The sequence below is a fragment of the Medicago sativa genome, chromosome 6, assembly GCF_051527215.1.
Source record: "Medicago sativa cultivar Bolivia chromosome 6, Bolivia_mono, whole genome shotgun sequence".
Lineage (NCBI taxonomy): Eukaryota > Viridiplantae > Streptophyta > Magnoliopsida > Fabales > Fabaceae > Medicago > Medicago sativa.
The window spans coordinates 45392411-45406482 of NC_140754.1; the positions used below are offsets into that span (position 1 = coordinate 45392411).

General features: G+C 35.8%; 2 protein-coding genes across 2 annotated transcripts; one reads left to right on the forward strand and one right to left on the reverse strand.

Annotated features, from left to right (window-relative positions):
• The first annotated feature begins 33 nt into the window (after window positions 1-33).
• LOC146915486 (large ribosomal subunit protein eL36x-like) lies at window positions 34-2467 on the forward strand. The gene is made up of 3 exons (XM_085717859.1): window positions 34-326; window positions 1844-2043; window positions 2153-2467. Exons 1-3 carry the CDS (start codon window positions 225-227, stop codon window positions 2181-2183), a joined length of 333 nt encoding a protein of 110 aa, XP_085573985.1. The 5' UTR covers window positions 34-224; the 3' UTR covers window positions 2184-2467.
• A 1269-nt stretch (window positions 2468-3736) lies between these two features.
• Window positions 3737-12351, reverse strand: LOC146915487 (GPI-anchored adhesin-like protein). The gene is made up of 10 exons (XM_085717860.1): window positions 12057-12351; window positions 10219-10305; window positions 9111-10099; window positions 7346-7434; window positions 7126-7229; window positions 6941-7040; window positions 6637-6712; window positions 6426-6540; window positions 5733-6264; window positions 3737-4615 (listed from the first exon to the last, which is right to left on the reverse strand). The coding sequence occupies exons 1-10, from the start codon at window positions 12325-12327 to the stop codon at window positions 4111-4113; spliced, it is 2868 nt and encodes a 955-aa protein (XP_085573986.1). The 5' UTR covers window positions 12328-12351; the 3' UTR covers window positions 3737-4110.
• Window positions 12352-14072: the final 1721 nt, after the last annotated feature.

A 14072-nucleotide genomic window follows, 5' to 3' on the forward strand; every position in this document is an offset into this window, starting at 1 on the left:
TATAAAGACCGAAGCTGAAACTCTCAAAACCCTAATTCAATCTACCGCAGGTAAACCAAACCCTAATTTTCTCTCTCTCCTCTTCCAATTCCTTCAATCAATTTCATCATCATCGATTCAATTCCTCTACCATTTTTCTCTTAGATTCATTTTCAACAATGAATTTGGGATTTTTTTTGACTGATTTATGAATTTGGGATTTTTTGATTTTGGGTTTCAGGAAAATGGCGCCGAAGCAGCCAAGTACGGGTCTTTTTGTTGGATTGAACAAGGGTCATGTTGTTACTAAGAAGGAGTTGGCTCCTAAACCCTCTAGCCGTAAAGGGGTATGATTTTTTATTTTTAGGGTTTAGATATTAGTGATGCGTTTGGATTGTTTAGATTTTTTAGTTATGTTATTGTTCATTTTGTGTTTGGATAAATGAGAATCTATTTTAGGTTTAGTTAATTTTTGGGTATAGTGATGGCTTTCATTGTTTGTTTTAATTTTCATTTGTGTTTGGATAATCAGATTAGTGATGAATTTGCAATAAGCAAATGCAATAATCTGAGTAAATTAATGGTTGATTTTATTTTCTGTTTTGATCTTTTAAGTGATTTTATTGTCTGTTTCGTCTTTTGAGCTAATTTTTGGGTTCAGAGGTTAGTAATGCATTTGTATTGTTCAGATTTTGAATTTTTTTAGTGATGTTTTTTATTGAAAATGCCAAGGTATTTAAATATTAGTGACTGTTTGTTTTGATTTTGGTTAATGTTTGGAATTTGGATTTACATTTGAGAATTTATTTCAAGTTTAGTTAATTTTTGGGTATAGAGATTAGTGATGCATTTGCAGGTTCTATTAAGATTTTTAATTATTTTGAGTGATGTTATTAATTGTAATAGTGAAGGTAATCAAATATAGTGATTTTTGTTGTCTGTTTAGATTTTGCGTTGTGTTGGAAATTTTGTTTATGTATGAAGATTTATTTGAAGTTTAGTTTTAAGTTTTGTTGGATTTGTTAATTAGAGATTGAAATCATTTTCGTTGCAATGCAAATGGTTTACTACCATTAGATGAAAAATGAACAATTGAGGAATTTTTTTTATAGTTAGGCCCTCTTTGGTATTTTCAGCTTCGAGCATAAGTGCTTCTGCATAAGCTATTTCTATAGCAAGAGATAGAGTAAAATTAAATTGTTTTGGTAAAAGCTATAAGCTGTTTTCATGAGCTGTTTTGGAGAACTTAAGAGAATAAGCTTATCAGCTTATAAACATGACATTAACTATTTTCATAAGTTATCCCAAACAGTCTCACAAACGATCTTGTTGAGTAGATAAGATCAAATAAGCTCATCCAAACAGGCCATTTGTTATGTGATTTGATGTGAGTTGAGTTGTAGAATGCAGGCACTGTTTTACAATAACATGGAATTTTGGAGTCTTTATTTTTTGCCCTTTGGATTTCAATTGAAACTATTTTGTGATTTTTGGAATGGCTTACGTAATATGTTAAACTATAGTGCTAGTTGTTGCAAAGATTTTGTGAAATGCTGCCTCATTGAATGTATTTGAGTTACTCCTATATGAAAATGCAACAGCTTTGGTTCATAACAATCCATATTTTCGTTAATTTTCTTATTTAAAAGACATTATTTGGGTTGCTACTATAGTACTATGTAATATATCTGGAGTCAAAATATGGCTGAAGTTTGTTGATTTGAATAAAAATGACGTTGAATAGATATTGACGCTTAATGAAAGATATAAAATACAGAAAATAATGAAATTGTTGATATTCTGGGCTTGCTTATCATTGATACTGTTCTTTGGTCCTAGTCCTAATATGCGGTGCCTTGAACAGAAAACTAGCAAGCGTGTGCACTTTGTAAGGAACCTCATCCGCGAGGTAGCTGGCTTTGCACCTTATGAGAAGCGTATCACTGAATTGCTGAAGGTTGGAAAGGATAAGAGGGCACTGAAAGTTGCCAAGAGAAAGCTCGGAACCCATAAACGTGCCAAGAAGAAGCGTGAGGAGATGTCCAACGTCCTCCGAAAGATGAGGTTTGCTCTTCATTCTTTTTTTGTTTATTATACATCCCAGGTGTTTTATTATTAAACTTGTTACTTGGTGAAATTTGAGTTCTTATGCTATCTTTTTAATTTTGCGCAGGGCTGGTGGAGCAGGCGACAAGAAGAAATAAGTCTTCGTTTATTTCATTCCATGTTAACTGGATGTACCCATGTTTTGAAGGACAAGTTTTGTTTTGTTAAATTATGTAGTGTGCTTTTACTTCTAGAGATTTCCTGTTTTGACAATATGATTTATGAAAAGTACCATTGGATTATTCTGTTTTATGCTAGAAACGAGGTTCAATCCCTTTCTATCCAACATTGCTCTTGCGTTGTTAACGCAATATTTTCCTTTGTCTGCAACCTTGACATTGCTTATGATAATGAAACAAAGCCTTATTTTTTATGGTTTCAATGCTTTTGTAGTGATATGGCCTATGCCTCAATATGGCGGTGCAAATTGTTGCAATATAGTTTTTTTGACAAATTGTTGCTCTGTAGTTGTAATGTTAAGAATGGGTGATTGGATTTTCTTAATAAAAATCTATAATAATGACATCTAGGTCTGTTTGCATGTCTGAAACATTTCGATTTTATTTTCATTTTTAACATTTGTGTTTAACTCGCGAATAAGAAGAAAAGAGGTACTTAAAGTTAACAGCTATCTTGTATTTTGTATTTTTGGAAAACTAAAAAATGAAAATAAATTATTGAAGAACTATTTTCATTATTGTTTTGGAAACGCATTCTCTAGTTAGCATCTTATCTTAACTTTGATTACAATTAATGTCAGAACCCTTCACCATCCTAGTATCCTACCACCACTGGTGCACTCATTTGTCAATTGAAGTAAGATCATCAAAGATTTTGTGTCATTTTTTCCCACATTATTTTGACACGAACCATCTTAGAAGATTGTGATTCTCCTCATTGGTGGCTGTCCAGTGGAAATATCTACCATTCAATCATATTCTTCTCATGTGGTAGAGTAGAGGTAAGTGACTTAGACTTCATTGCACACGATGTTCATAGCAGGAGATCCGTCTACGTTATTGTGTATTCCATCAATCTCTTTTTATAAGCACATTTGACTTTTTCACTCGTATTAGAACACGGTGTCTTTTAATGTCTAACTTTAACTTTTTCGTTTTAAAATAAATTTATAGTATCAATGAGAAAAAAGTTAAAGTTAGACATTAAAAGACCGAGTTTTAATACGTGTGAAAAAGTCAAATGTGCTTATAAAAAGAGATTGATGGAATACACAATAACGTGGTTATAGGTATGTTTGGGAAAACGCTCCTAGTCAACCGCATTTGAGCTTATAAATTTAGATATCTAATTCACAATAAAAAAGACATTAAAAGACATCTAATTTTTTTTGGTCAATAAAAAAAGATATCTAATTCATGTTAGAGCAATTTAAAATTTGCATCATAAAAAAGAAGATATCCAATTAATTTTTTTATTTGAGGAAGATTATCCAATTCTGCTTAGAGCGAGTTTAGCTTGTGTTTGGAAGTTTGTTCGGTTTCTAATTATCGCTTTCCAAAGCTATTTGACCCGTAGAAACACTGAGGCAACAACAAATCTAAGCTTTTGATCGACATGTTCCCACCGTGGTTCCTAACATGTAATTACATAACTTGCCAAACAAGAACCAACAATTAAAAAATTATCAAGCTTGACAGGAGAAAGTACTTCAAGGATTTCACTGACCTATCAAATCTGTTATTGTTTGATGTTTTTGTGTTTACATAATCAAAATCAGCTGCTGACATTTGAGTAATAACGGCAAATGTTGAATTACAGCAGGTTGTTTTATTCCTCAATTACAATTGCTATCAGTTTCAATTATACAAAAAACATAGCTTCACATGATTATGTTGTGATCATCCAAAGACAGTTATGGAAAGTTATAACTGCCAATGACACAGCCTCTGTGTCTGGTGTCTCTATTGAAGGACAAGGAAAAAGAAACTCAGTAAACTACATTTCTGGCCAATCAACAGCTTCAAAAATAGTAGATTAAAGATGCTGTAGGGGGGGAGAGAGAAATCAAGTCTTGAACTTATGAGCGAACTTTTGGGTGATTTTCTCAACTCCTTCCCTACAATCACCAGCAACTCGCTTTGTACCTTCTTTTACAGTTAATCCAAATTCGACGGCACTATGCTGTAACTCGTGGGCTGACTTGCCTGCCTTTGAGATGGCAGCTTCTCCAAATTCTTCAGCCTGTAATTTTGTTTTGGAGGCCCATTCCTTCAATTTTGATATAAATTGGGAAACCATGAGGATGATCTTGTCAATTGTTTCTCTGCATTTTCCTCTGAGATCTGCACCCATTCGTTTGAGCTTCTCCAATAATCTTTCAGCCCTGTCAACTGACCCTTGAGTTGAGTACTGCTCCCCAGCATTGAGCCATGTAACTTCGGCTGAAGCCTCCTTGCGGAGGTCTTCGTCAACCACCACTTTGATTCCGTGTCTCTCCCAACGATCTCTAGCCTCCTCTAATGCTCTTGCTTGTTCTCTCACTCGTTTGGCTTCATCCTCTGCCCAAGTCCTGATTCCAAACAATTAACATATATTTAAAACATTTATTCTGGTTTTTGATAAGCTTAGAAGAGCTATGATTTTGACTCAAGAATAAAAGACACATAAAACTTATTTTTTCTGAACTAATTCATCTATGTGAAGAAACAACTGTTCAGAGTACTATGAAGTGCCGAACATCAGTGCACAAATTCAAGTAGGTCAAGAAAAAAAAGTGCACTGAAAATACAATTGCAAGCAATTGTTATATAATATGGTGGCTGCAAAACAAATATGCAGGCAAGAGATAAACACATACATGGTGATTGTTTGTTTAATTAACATAGTATAGATGTAAAAAATTTGAGTTGTTACCACTTATTTTGTTTTTCATATTTCATTCACTCATATTCTTGAGACACAAGCACTAATGTGCCGAAGCATATCGCAATAACAACCATTGTTACCACTTATTTTGTTTTTCATATTTCATTCACTCATTTTCTTTTGAGACACAAGCACTAATGTGCCGAAGCATATCGCAATAACAACCATAGTAGCAGACATGGGAGGCTGTACACTAGTTGACTTGATATTTGTGAGAAATCGTATATTAAACCTTTCGGATTTCAGTGTTACTTTATTATTTCTCTAATTGGAAGTTCATATTCCTTAGTACTACTATCACCTCCCTCACACCTTGATTGGATGGTATGGAATACTTGTTTAATTCAATCCCAAACCAAAGGAAAAAGTGGTGAATAAAAGACATTTGCCAATAATTCTAGATACCACTTTTTTAGCATTAATATTGTTAAGAGACCCACATTGAATTAGATATGGCCTGAAAATGAGTCTATAAGTGGGAGACATCTCACCCAAATTCTAAGATGGTATCAAAGCCTATCCAAGATCTATTGGCCACACACTATCAGGCCTCTTGGGTCAAACTCCAGATGTCCAGTCTTGGGCATGAGGGAGGTGTGTTAAAAGTCTCACATTGGATGAGATAAGGCCAAAAAATGAGTTTTTACGTGGGAGGCAGTCTTCAACTTATGTTGAGTTAGAACCAACCCAAGATATATCAAACCAAAATTGAGAGTTGATGAGACATATTTTAGTTGCCTTTAAAAGTTTCATGATTTTACCTGGCCATGGACAAGGCTTTTCGTTCAACCTCTAGATCATACTGTAAACGGGTAATCTCGTTGTTTTCAATTTCTGTCTGCTCCCGAAGCTTCTTGATCCTCTCTTTTTCATATGCTATTTCTACCTTGTTACTCATTAGACTTTGTAATTGATCCTGAACCTCATTCCTTAACTTTGAAAAAACCTCCATTTCTGATTCAATAGCCGCACGTTCTTTCTCCAAGGCAACACTGTCTTCTTCTCTCTGAGCTCTTAACGTTTCCAACTCATGTTTTGCCTCTTCAGCCATTTTTTCAATTGCATTGATCTTTTCCCTCTCTAACAAAAGCTCCTGTTCATAACTGGCATTAATATCTCTCTCAACTTGAGCTACTAAAGCACTATGTGCAGCAACAGCATTTTCAGCAATAGATTCTGCTTCAATGCGTGCAAGCTCTTCACTAACTATGTCAGAAGCATCTCCAGTAGCAAGGGCAATAGCGGCTTGGGCTTTTGTCACAGGTTTATCTGGTTGGAACAATCGTGTATAACCTTGAATAAACAGCCCCCCCATCCAGGGGGAAAAATGAACAAGTCAACTAAAAGCAGATTCAAAACAAGTATAGGAGAAAACGAATATCAAATAAGCTTTTATTATGAAGCAGATCTCAAACATTTAAACATATTTATTATTTACGAAGAGAATGAATTACCAAATGCAAGAGCAATTATTCCCTGCTCCCCAGAAGAAAGATCAGCTACTAGTGCAGGGCATGCATTAGGATGTATCTTATCAGTGTCTATAAAACCAGAAAGTCGGTGCAGCATCTGCCATTAGATTCGATAAATATATTCATCAGTTCAATGCAGATGGAATCAAGATGGCTTAAGAATATAACAAGATTAAACCGCGAGTTGAGCAACCTTTCTGTCAGCTTCAGGAAGCTGTCTTTTCTCTAGGGCCATTTTCCAGCTGACAAGATCCTGGCGCGATAAAGGGCTGCAGAAATTAACATATGAGATAGGGAGATCATAATTATAGTCTGTGTCATAAAGTTATAAGCATGTCTGAAACAGAATGAGATACATCTATGCACTAGCTAAAAACAAAAAAGTTTTTTCTCCAAAAATATAAAGTACAACTGCAAAAAATTCTGAAGACTGCACTGCTACTGAGGGTGGGAAATAGTAACCGCAAACCAGATATTCAGATTCACCAAGAACATACCTTTCAGGGGAGAAGTAAAAAGGGCTATTGTCTTCATTAGCAGACAACTGTGCATCACGTCTTGAGAGCCTGCTTTCAATAAGTCCAGCTTCTGCCAAGCCTGGAAAACAATATTCTTCAGATAACATAATGGCATAGACCAAGTGGTTGTATTGCTAAAAATGATAATCATGTCAAGTTCTGACCTTGAATGGAAGAAAAATCAGGGTCCTCAGGGGTGATGTCATCAAATGCAAGTTCAGTAGCATTATCTATGTACATGGCAGGATACACTTTCGAAACCGCATTCCTGAAAAGTAACCACAAATGCACGTGTAATGCCAAATATTACATGTGTAGAAAATAGTAACCCGTTGTATACATCTTGACATTCATATCATCCAGAAAGAAGAAATAAACTACTACCTTGAAAGAGCACCGCTAGCAGATACCAACCAGCGAGCATATTCACGACGTGTGCATAAATCACCAGGTTGAACATCAGGCTCAATGACCTGAGGAATTAACAGGTTTTAAATGAATAATGACAACCGAGTGAACAAAAATACTCCATCTCATATTATGTGTCTTTTTAAAGTAATGCGCACCTCTCAATAAAATCATTAGCTATGTTGAATTCAACCAAAAAATAGTGTCTATAGCCTAAAATACTCAAAATTTATTAGAGTGGATGACATTAGTAGCAGTGTAGTAGTTAGGCGGACTACTTATAATTAAGTGAGGGGATTGTTGGAAAATGTTAATAGAGGTTGTCTTGGTATTGTTAAATGACATAATTTGAGACGGAAATATTGAAGATGAGACACTTTCTTAGTTTATCACTATGATTTGTTTTCTAATCTCCTTATTTAGAATTAGGACTCTTGTAAGTTGAATATCCCTACAAACAGTGGTTAGTGGTTAGTCGTTTGTATCAAGCAATTAGCAAAGTTATACTCCCTCCGGTCCTTTTTATAAGAGACAATTCCAGAAATTCACATGGACCAGGGAAATCACTTTTTTGTATTAATGATTCTAAAAGTTTTTTTTTTAACAAAAATTATCTTTTATATAATGGTGGATTGAATTACTCCTATGATTAATACTTCACCGGTAAGCCAATTAACGTGCAAGGAGATGTATATATCCAAGGCACTTGCATTGGAAGTTGGTATTTGTTGTTATCATTAACTTTATTTAATAAGGGTATACATGGTATTGGATAATTCATAGAGTTTAAATTTGAAGATTGTTTCTTATAAAAGGACAACAAAAAAAAAAAAAAACTCATTTTGTCTCTTATAAAAGGACCGGAGGGAGTACTCAATAACATTCAAGCTCTTATTATGTTTCTCCTCCTTTTATCTATAACTCATAACTTCAACACATGCACATCTTTCGGTAAGTAATTAAATTGCACACATTTTACTCTACAAAAATAATCCTAAACCTACTATTCCTTCAATAAAAATAAAAATAAAGCTAAATGGAATTATTAATTTCAGTTGTTTTCAAGGTCTTTTTTCCCAAAAGAAAGATAGATTGTTCTTTCCAGCATCACCAATAAGATAGAGCATGGCTTAGTAACACAACACAATGGACCAAATATATAGCTCAAGTTTAAGTCAGCACAATATTTAGTAAATTTTTGGGCAGTTTCTATGAGGGTATCATTTGTTCTTATTGGGGAAAATCCAAGTACCACGTTGAAAATAGATTAGGTTTGAAAATAGTTTATAAAGAGTGGCTATATTCACCTGAAAAGCTGATTTTGTAAGGATGAGTTAGACTCAATACAGAGATGGTATCGGAGTCCATTGATGCGGTCCACTTGCCATATTATCCACGCATCCAGCCCAATAGTGTTGGACGTGAGAAGGTGTATTGGGAAAAATTGAAGTTAACATTGAAAATAGATAATGCCTGAAAGGAATTTATAAGGAGTGGCACCCTTCCCTTTACAAGCCTGTTTTGTAGGGTTGAGTTTGGCATAACCCAAATTTTAAGAGGTCTTATTTAAGTTCTATTGAAAACTTGGATTAGAACTACTTTGCAGCTCATTTTATATATACATTGTGTGTAAATTTCGAAATACAGGACTAGATATAAAAACCTGTTAAAAATAATAGTAAATGCACACAGCATCATAGTCATCTTGACTTGAAATATGTGAATGAGACGAAGTATTTACCTTTAAAACTTGCAATGCAGCTAGTGCATGTCCCTGAACCTGATCAAAAGCTGCAGGAATCAAAACCTTTCCTGGAGGCACCTGTAAAGCTGCAGAAACTACTGATGGAGCAGGAATGCCAGGAGCAGAGAAAAGGGATCCAGAATTTGGAGATTCAGAAATTTCTTTATTAATCTCATTATTCTCATTTCTAACCTGATCATCCAATGATGAATTGGTCAATGGTGAGAATACTGATTTACTTAAATGGTCATTTCCAGGGATACTCTGTTCCTCATATAAGACCTGTTGAGTTTTGTTAAGGCCAATATTGTCTTGATCATCTTCGCTTAAAATCTTAGGGTCAGAAATTGTGTTGTTTGACTCAGGATTTACCACAGTACTAACAGTTTCAGTCTTATTATCAGCACCTAAACCAGATGAGGTTTTGGAAATATCAGAATTTCTAATCTCACTTGAACTGGTTATTTCATCCTGCTGCTCATTATTAAGGTCTACTGGCTTACCATCATAATTGGGTATGTTTTCTGGTTCAGCATTAAATTGGTTTTCTTTAAGATAGGCAGTAGATTCTGTTTTATCTACAGCCGAATTGCTATCAAAATCACTAAAAGAATCAAGAGTATTTTCAGTTTGAAGTGGTATTTGGTTTTCACTGGGAACAATTAACTCGTCATCCCGAGCTGACTCATGCAACAAGTCTTCTTGAACAGATATATATTCAGTGGCATCATTGATACCATTGGAGGTGTTTTTGCTATCGTATACCAACTCCGATCCTATATCAGAATCATCAATAGTTCTATAGTCACCTTGAATGATATCGAACTCAGGAGATGAATAATCCCGGGATGTATCTATCTGACCTTCCAATTTACCATTTTCTTGCTCCAACTTGTTCTCAGCATTTACTTGTCCTGTAATATCGGCATCAGAAGACAAAAGCACCTCCTGATGTGTTGTCAAAGGCTTCAATTGTTGCTCCTCTTCTGTATCCAACCACAGAAATGTAAAAATGCAATGGAAAAATCAGTTCTCGCAAACAAACTCCCTATTTGACAAAACATGATGAAAAATCGCATGAGAGAAGCCAGCTAGGATTACTTACTGGAACCATTTCGTTTTCCAAGAGATAAGGCAAAATAGGTAAGCCCGGTAAAAAGAAGGACTCCAGCAACCCCTACTCCCACAACTCCTGAAAGCAAACTACTTCAAAAGTGTTATTAATTAGTGTGGAATTGCTACTACTAACAATTAACAGAAAAAACACAAACTCTTCTCATCCATTCTCTCAAATCCTCAACTATGCCAGGTCATGCTGATTTGATAATATTGAATCTAGGGTTAAATATGTTTTTAGTCCCTATAAATATACCAACTTTTTGTTTTAGTCCCTCTAAAATTTTCCTTCAACTTTTAGTCCCTATAAAATTTTCAATCACTACTTTTGGTCCCTATTTTAAAGTTAATTTTTGTATTTTTTAATGAAATTGTGCAGAAATGTGTAGAATATTTTAAAAATCTTTCCCAAAAAAAATTAGAATTTTTTAACAAAACATAAATTTAATATGAATATTTAACCATAAAAAATATAAAAATTCATATTAAATTCATGTTTTTTTAAAAAATTCTAAATTTTTTTGGGAGAGATTCTTATAATATTATGAATTTTTCTGCAAAATTTTATTCAAAAAATATGAATTCTACATATGAGTTTACTTTAAAATAGGGACCAAAAGTAGTGATTGAAAATTTTATAGGGACTAAAAGTTGAAGGAAAATTTTAGAGGGACTAAAATGAAAAGTTGGTATATTTATAGGGACCAAAAACATATTTAACCCTTGAATCTAATAGTAATAACCAAGTTAAAATCAAGTTCAATTATAAACAAAAGTTTCCTCAGCACTAATAATAATAAGGAAAATGCTAATTGTGGCCTCATTGCCTTTAAGAAGTTAAAAAAAATAAAAAAATATTTATTAGACAATACAATAATAAGGCAAATGCTGTGTGGCCTCAAATGCCTAATATTTTGGTTAACCCATGGTATCCCTCAAATTATGAGGACTCATTTAAAGAATTTACCTCTTTGAACATATGGTTTTTCCATATACATGTCAAATAGTAGCTATAGTGGCAATACAACACTGTAGTGTAGCGGAGTTTGAACAACGCAATATTGTTCAGTGATATCTATTTAGTACAAAGTGTTGTCAAATAGAAGCAACAGTGGCAATACAACACTATAGTGTAGCGGAATTTGACCAAACCGCCGTTGTTCCACAATAAGCTATTTGGTACAAAGTATTGTCAAATAGCAGTTATAGTGGCGCTATAGCACTGTAGCATAGCAGAACGTTTAAAAAACCTCTTTCTTCCGAGATATGCGATTGAAAACACTGCATACGCACGGGTCTGAAACAAATCCTATATCAAACGTCTCTTTGGATAAATACTTTTCATTTCTTAATTCCTGATCTAATGTATACACTTGTTAGCATAACCTATGTAGACCCATCACTTCATATTGCAGCTGTGTCTGACACATGTCAGTGTTCAACACAACACCAATATACAAGAGTAACAAAAATACCAAACACAACACGAACACACGTCAACACCACTAACAATTTAAAAAAGTGACATAAGTGAGCGTAATCACATGTGTTGGTGTTTCTCATGTCAGACAACAGACACAACTTCTATCAGAAGTGTCTGTGTACACGTGTTAGTGTCAGTTTCATATCCAGTATCATGGATCATAATGATGATATGATATGATACAATTCAACCAAAGCACTTAACTTCAACTCAACAATTAGAAAAATTTCAACTTTTTATTGCACATTAACAAAATTCCAATAAAAAAACACAAATTTATCACTAAAAAACAAAAAACAAAAAATAAACAAAATGAATCAGAATTTCAAGAACCATACACACACCTCCAAAAGATTCCTTCTTCTTCTTCTGGGAATCATTATCCAGTGACCCAGTTGCTGAATCGGACCAACCCGATAACCCATCACCCTTAGAATCAGACCCGACCCATTCAGAGCCGGCCTTGGCGTTATGCACGGAGCAAAGAAGTGGTGGAAGACGAGGTTGGTTGATGTTGCGAAGTCTGACGTGATGAGAAAGAGGGGGTTTGGTGGGGTTGAAGGCTAATCGGAGTTGAAGAGATGTTGGTGAACATGTGGGTGAAATTGAAGCCATGAAGAGAGAGGGAAGAAGAAGAATAAGAGTTAAAAAGTGTGGATAAATGGAGGTTATAACTACACGAGTGTGTGTCCAAGAGAGAGATATTTGTTCGGTGGCTATGAGAGACACATACACACAAACATTGAACACGATAAACATTGAACACGATACTGACACATCATACGTCTTAAGCAGGACCATCTTTTGGGGTGCAAACAACTCTACTAAGCTGCTTCTAAAATTTGATGCCCAAAATAACTATTTATGTTTGTATCATTTTTTTTTGAATCAGCAAATATTATTAAACGCCATCATCGCAAGATGCGAGGTATGGACGAAACAAGATACAAATGGTGTCGTATATAGACGGTACACCATAAGCCGCATATAGACGGTACACCATAACCACCAAACAAAACCCTGAAGATAAACCCACCTAAACACATCACCACCTAAGACGAACACCTTCACATAAACAAAACACTGTAAACACAGTATCCACTCACTACTCACCCCCAAAGAAACACCCCTCAAAATAAAACTCCCAGATTTCAACACCCAATTAGAGCCACGTTCGAAAAGCTCCTAACCGAATGAACATGCAGGTTCCACAACCTCTCAACCTCCGATCTACCGAAAGAGCACAAAACAAAAGCCCAAAAACCAACTTAAGCCAAAGAGCTGACTCCCGATATCAAATCAAAAGTGATCGGCCCATCAGACTTTAGAACCAAATCAGCAGGGCACCCCTCGCCCCCGAAACACCAGAGAACACCACATCAAGTCAAAACATGAATGCAGCTAGACACCAACTTCCGATCTCGAAGCAAAAATAACCGGCCCATCGGACACCAGCGCACAAAATATAAGACAATAGACATGATATGTGATAGGTGCAAACAACAAGCAAATCAAAAGGAAAAGGCTCATCGCAACAGACATGCACCCTCCAAACACCCTAAACACCTTAACAACCCAAAAATGCAAACAAGAGCTAGCGACGACTACCATGGACCCGTGTAACAGAGACTGCCTCCAAAAGAAATCACCCCAACAAACACCTGGCTCCTGACCTAAATAACACCAACCACCCCCAAATGTAGCTCTCGTCCGGCTACCGTTCAGATACCAAATTCGAGTCCAAAACACCACGACTGAACCCCCACTCAAATCTACCACCTCCACCTAAAGTGAAACACCACCACAACACCAACCCACTACAGAAAACAACATCAAAAAACACTAAAAATAACGGACACACAGTGACCCCAGAGGGGGTCTGCCACCAAATCAAGCAAAATCTGAATCTACACGACCACCAGCGCGAACAACCACAATCACCACGATCCTTACGACGACAAACGATCCGGAAGTTCGTTGAAGGAGGATTAATCATGGATGACGTCATGCTGCCACACCTGCAGCCGTTGGAAACGGACCACACAAACCAGTAACACACATCACCCCTCCACACACGTCCGTCACCACCTACATCACCACCTAATCACCCCCACCACGCATCACCACCACGAAGGCCCAAGCTCGGCCTCTCCCCTAACAGTCACGACACTAGAATCCAAAAACAGCACCATCAAACAACACCAACTGCTATTGCACTATCGTCTCACAAAGAAACTTCCATTGGATCCGTGACAGATCCACCACACCTAAATGTTTTCAAGCAAAACCACATCCTTGTAGAGAGAGCAGTTCACGTGACCACAGACCAGGAAAAAATCTTCAGCCAGTTGAAGACAATC

Bases quoted from the DNA above. Each gene is read 5' to 3' on its own strand.
- LOC146915486 (XM_085717859.1), top strand. From the start codon at position 225: ATGGCGCCGAAGCAGCCAAGTACGGGTCTTTTTGTTGGATTGAACAAG. The intron at 327-1,843 runs GTATGATTTTTT...TGCCTTGAACAG, and splicing joins AACCCTCTAGCCGTAAAGGG to AAAACTAGCAAGCGTGTGCA. The intron at 2,044-2,152 runs GTTTGCTCTTCA...AATTTTGCGCAG, and splicing joins AACGTCCTCCGAAAGATGAG to GGCTGGTGGAGCAGGCGACA.
- LOC146915487 (XM_085717860.1), bottom strand. From the start codon at position 12,327: ATGGCTTCAATTTCACCCACATGTTCACCAACATCTCTTCAACTCCGA. The intron at 10,100-10,218 runs GTAAGTAATCCT...GGTTGGATACAG, and splicing joins TGGAAAACGAAATGGTTCCA to AAGAGGAGCAACAATTGAAG. The intron at 4,616-5,732 runs GTAAAATCATGA...GTTTGGAATCAG, and splicing joins AAAGCCTTGTCCATGGCCAG to GACTTGGGCAGAGGATGAAG.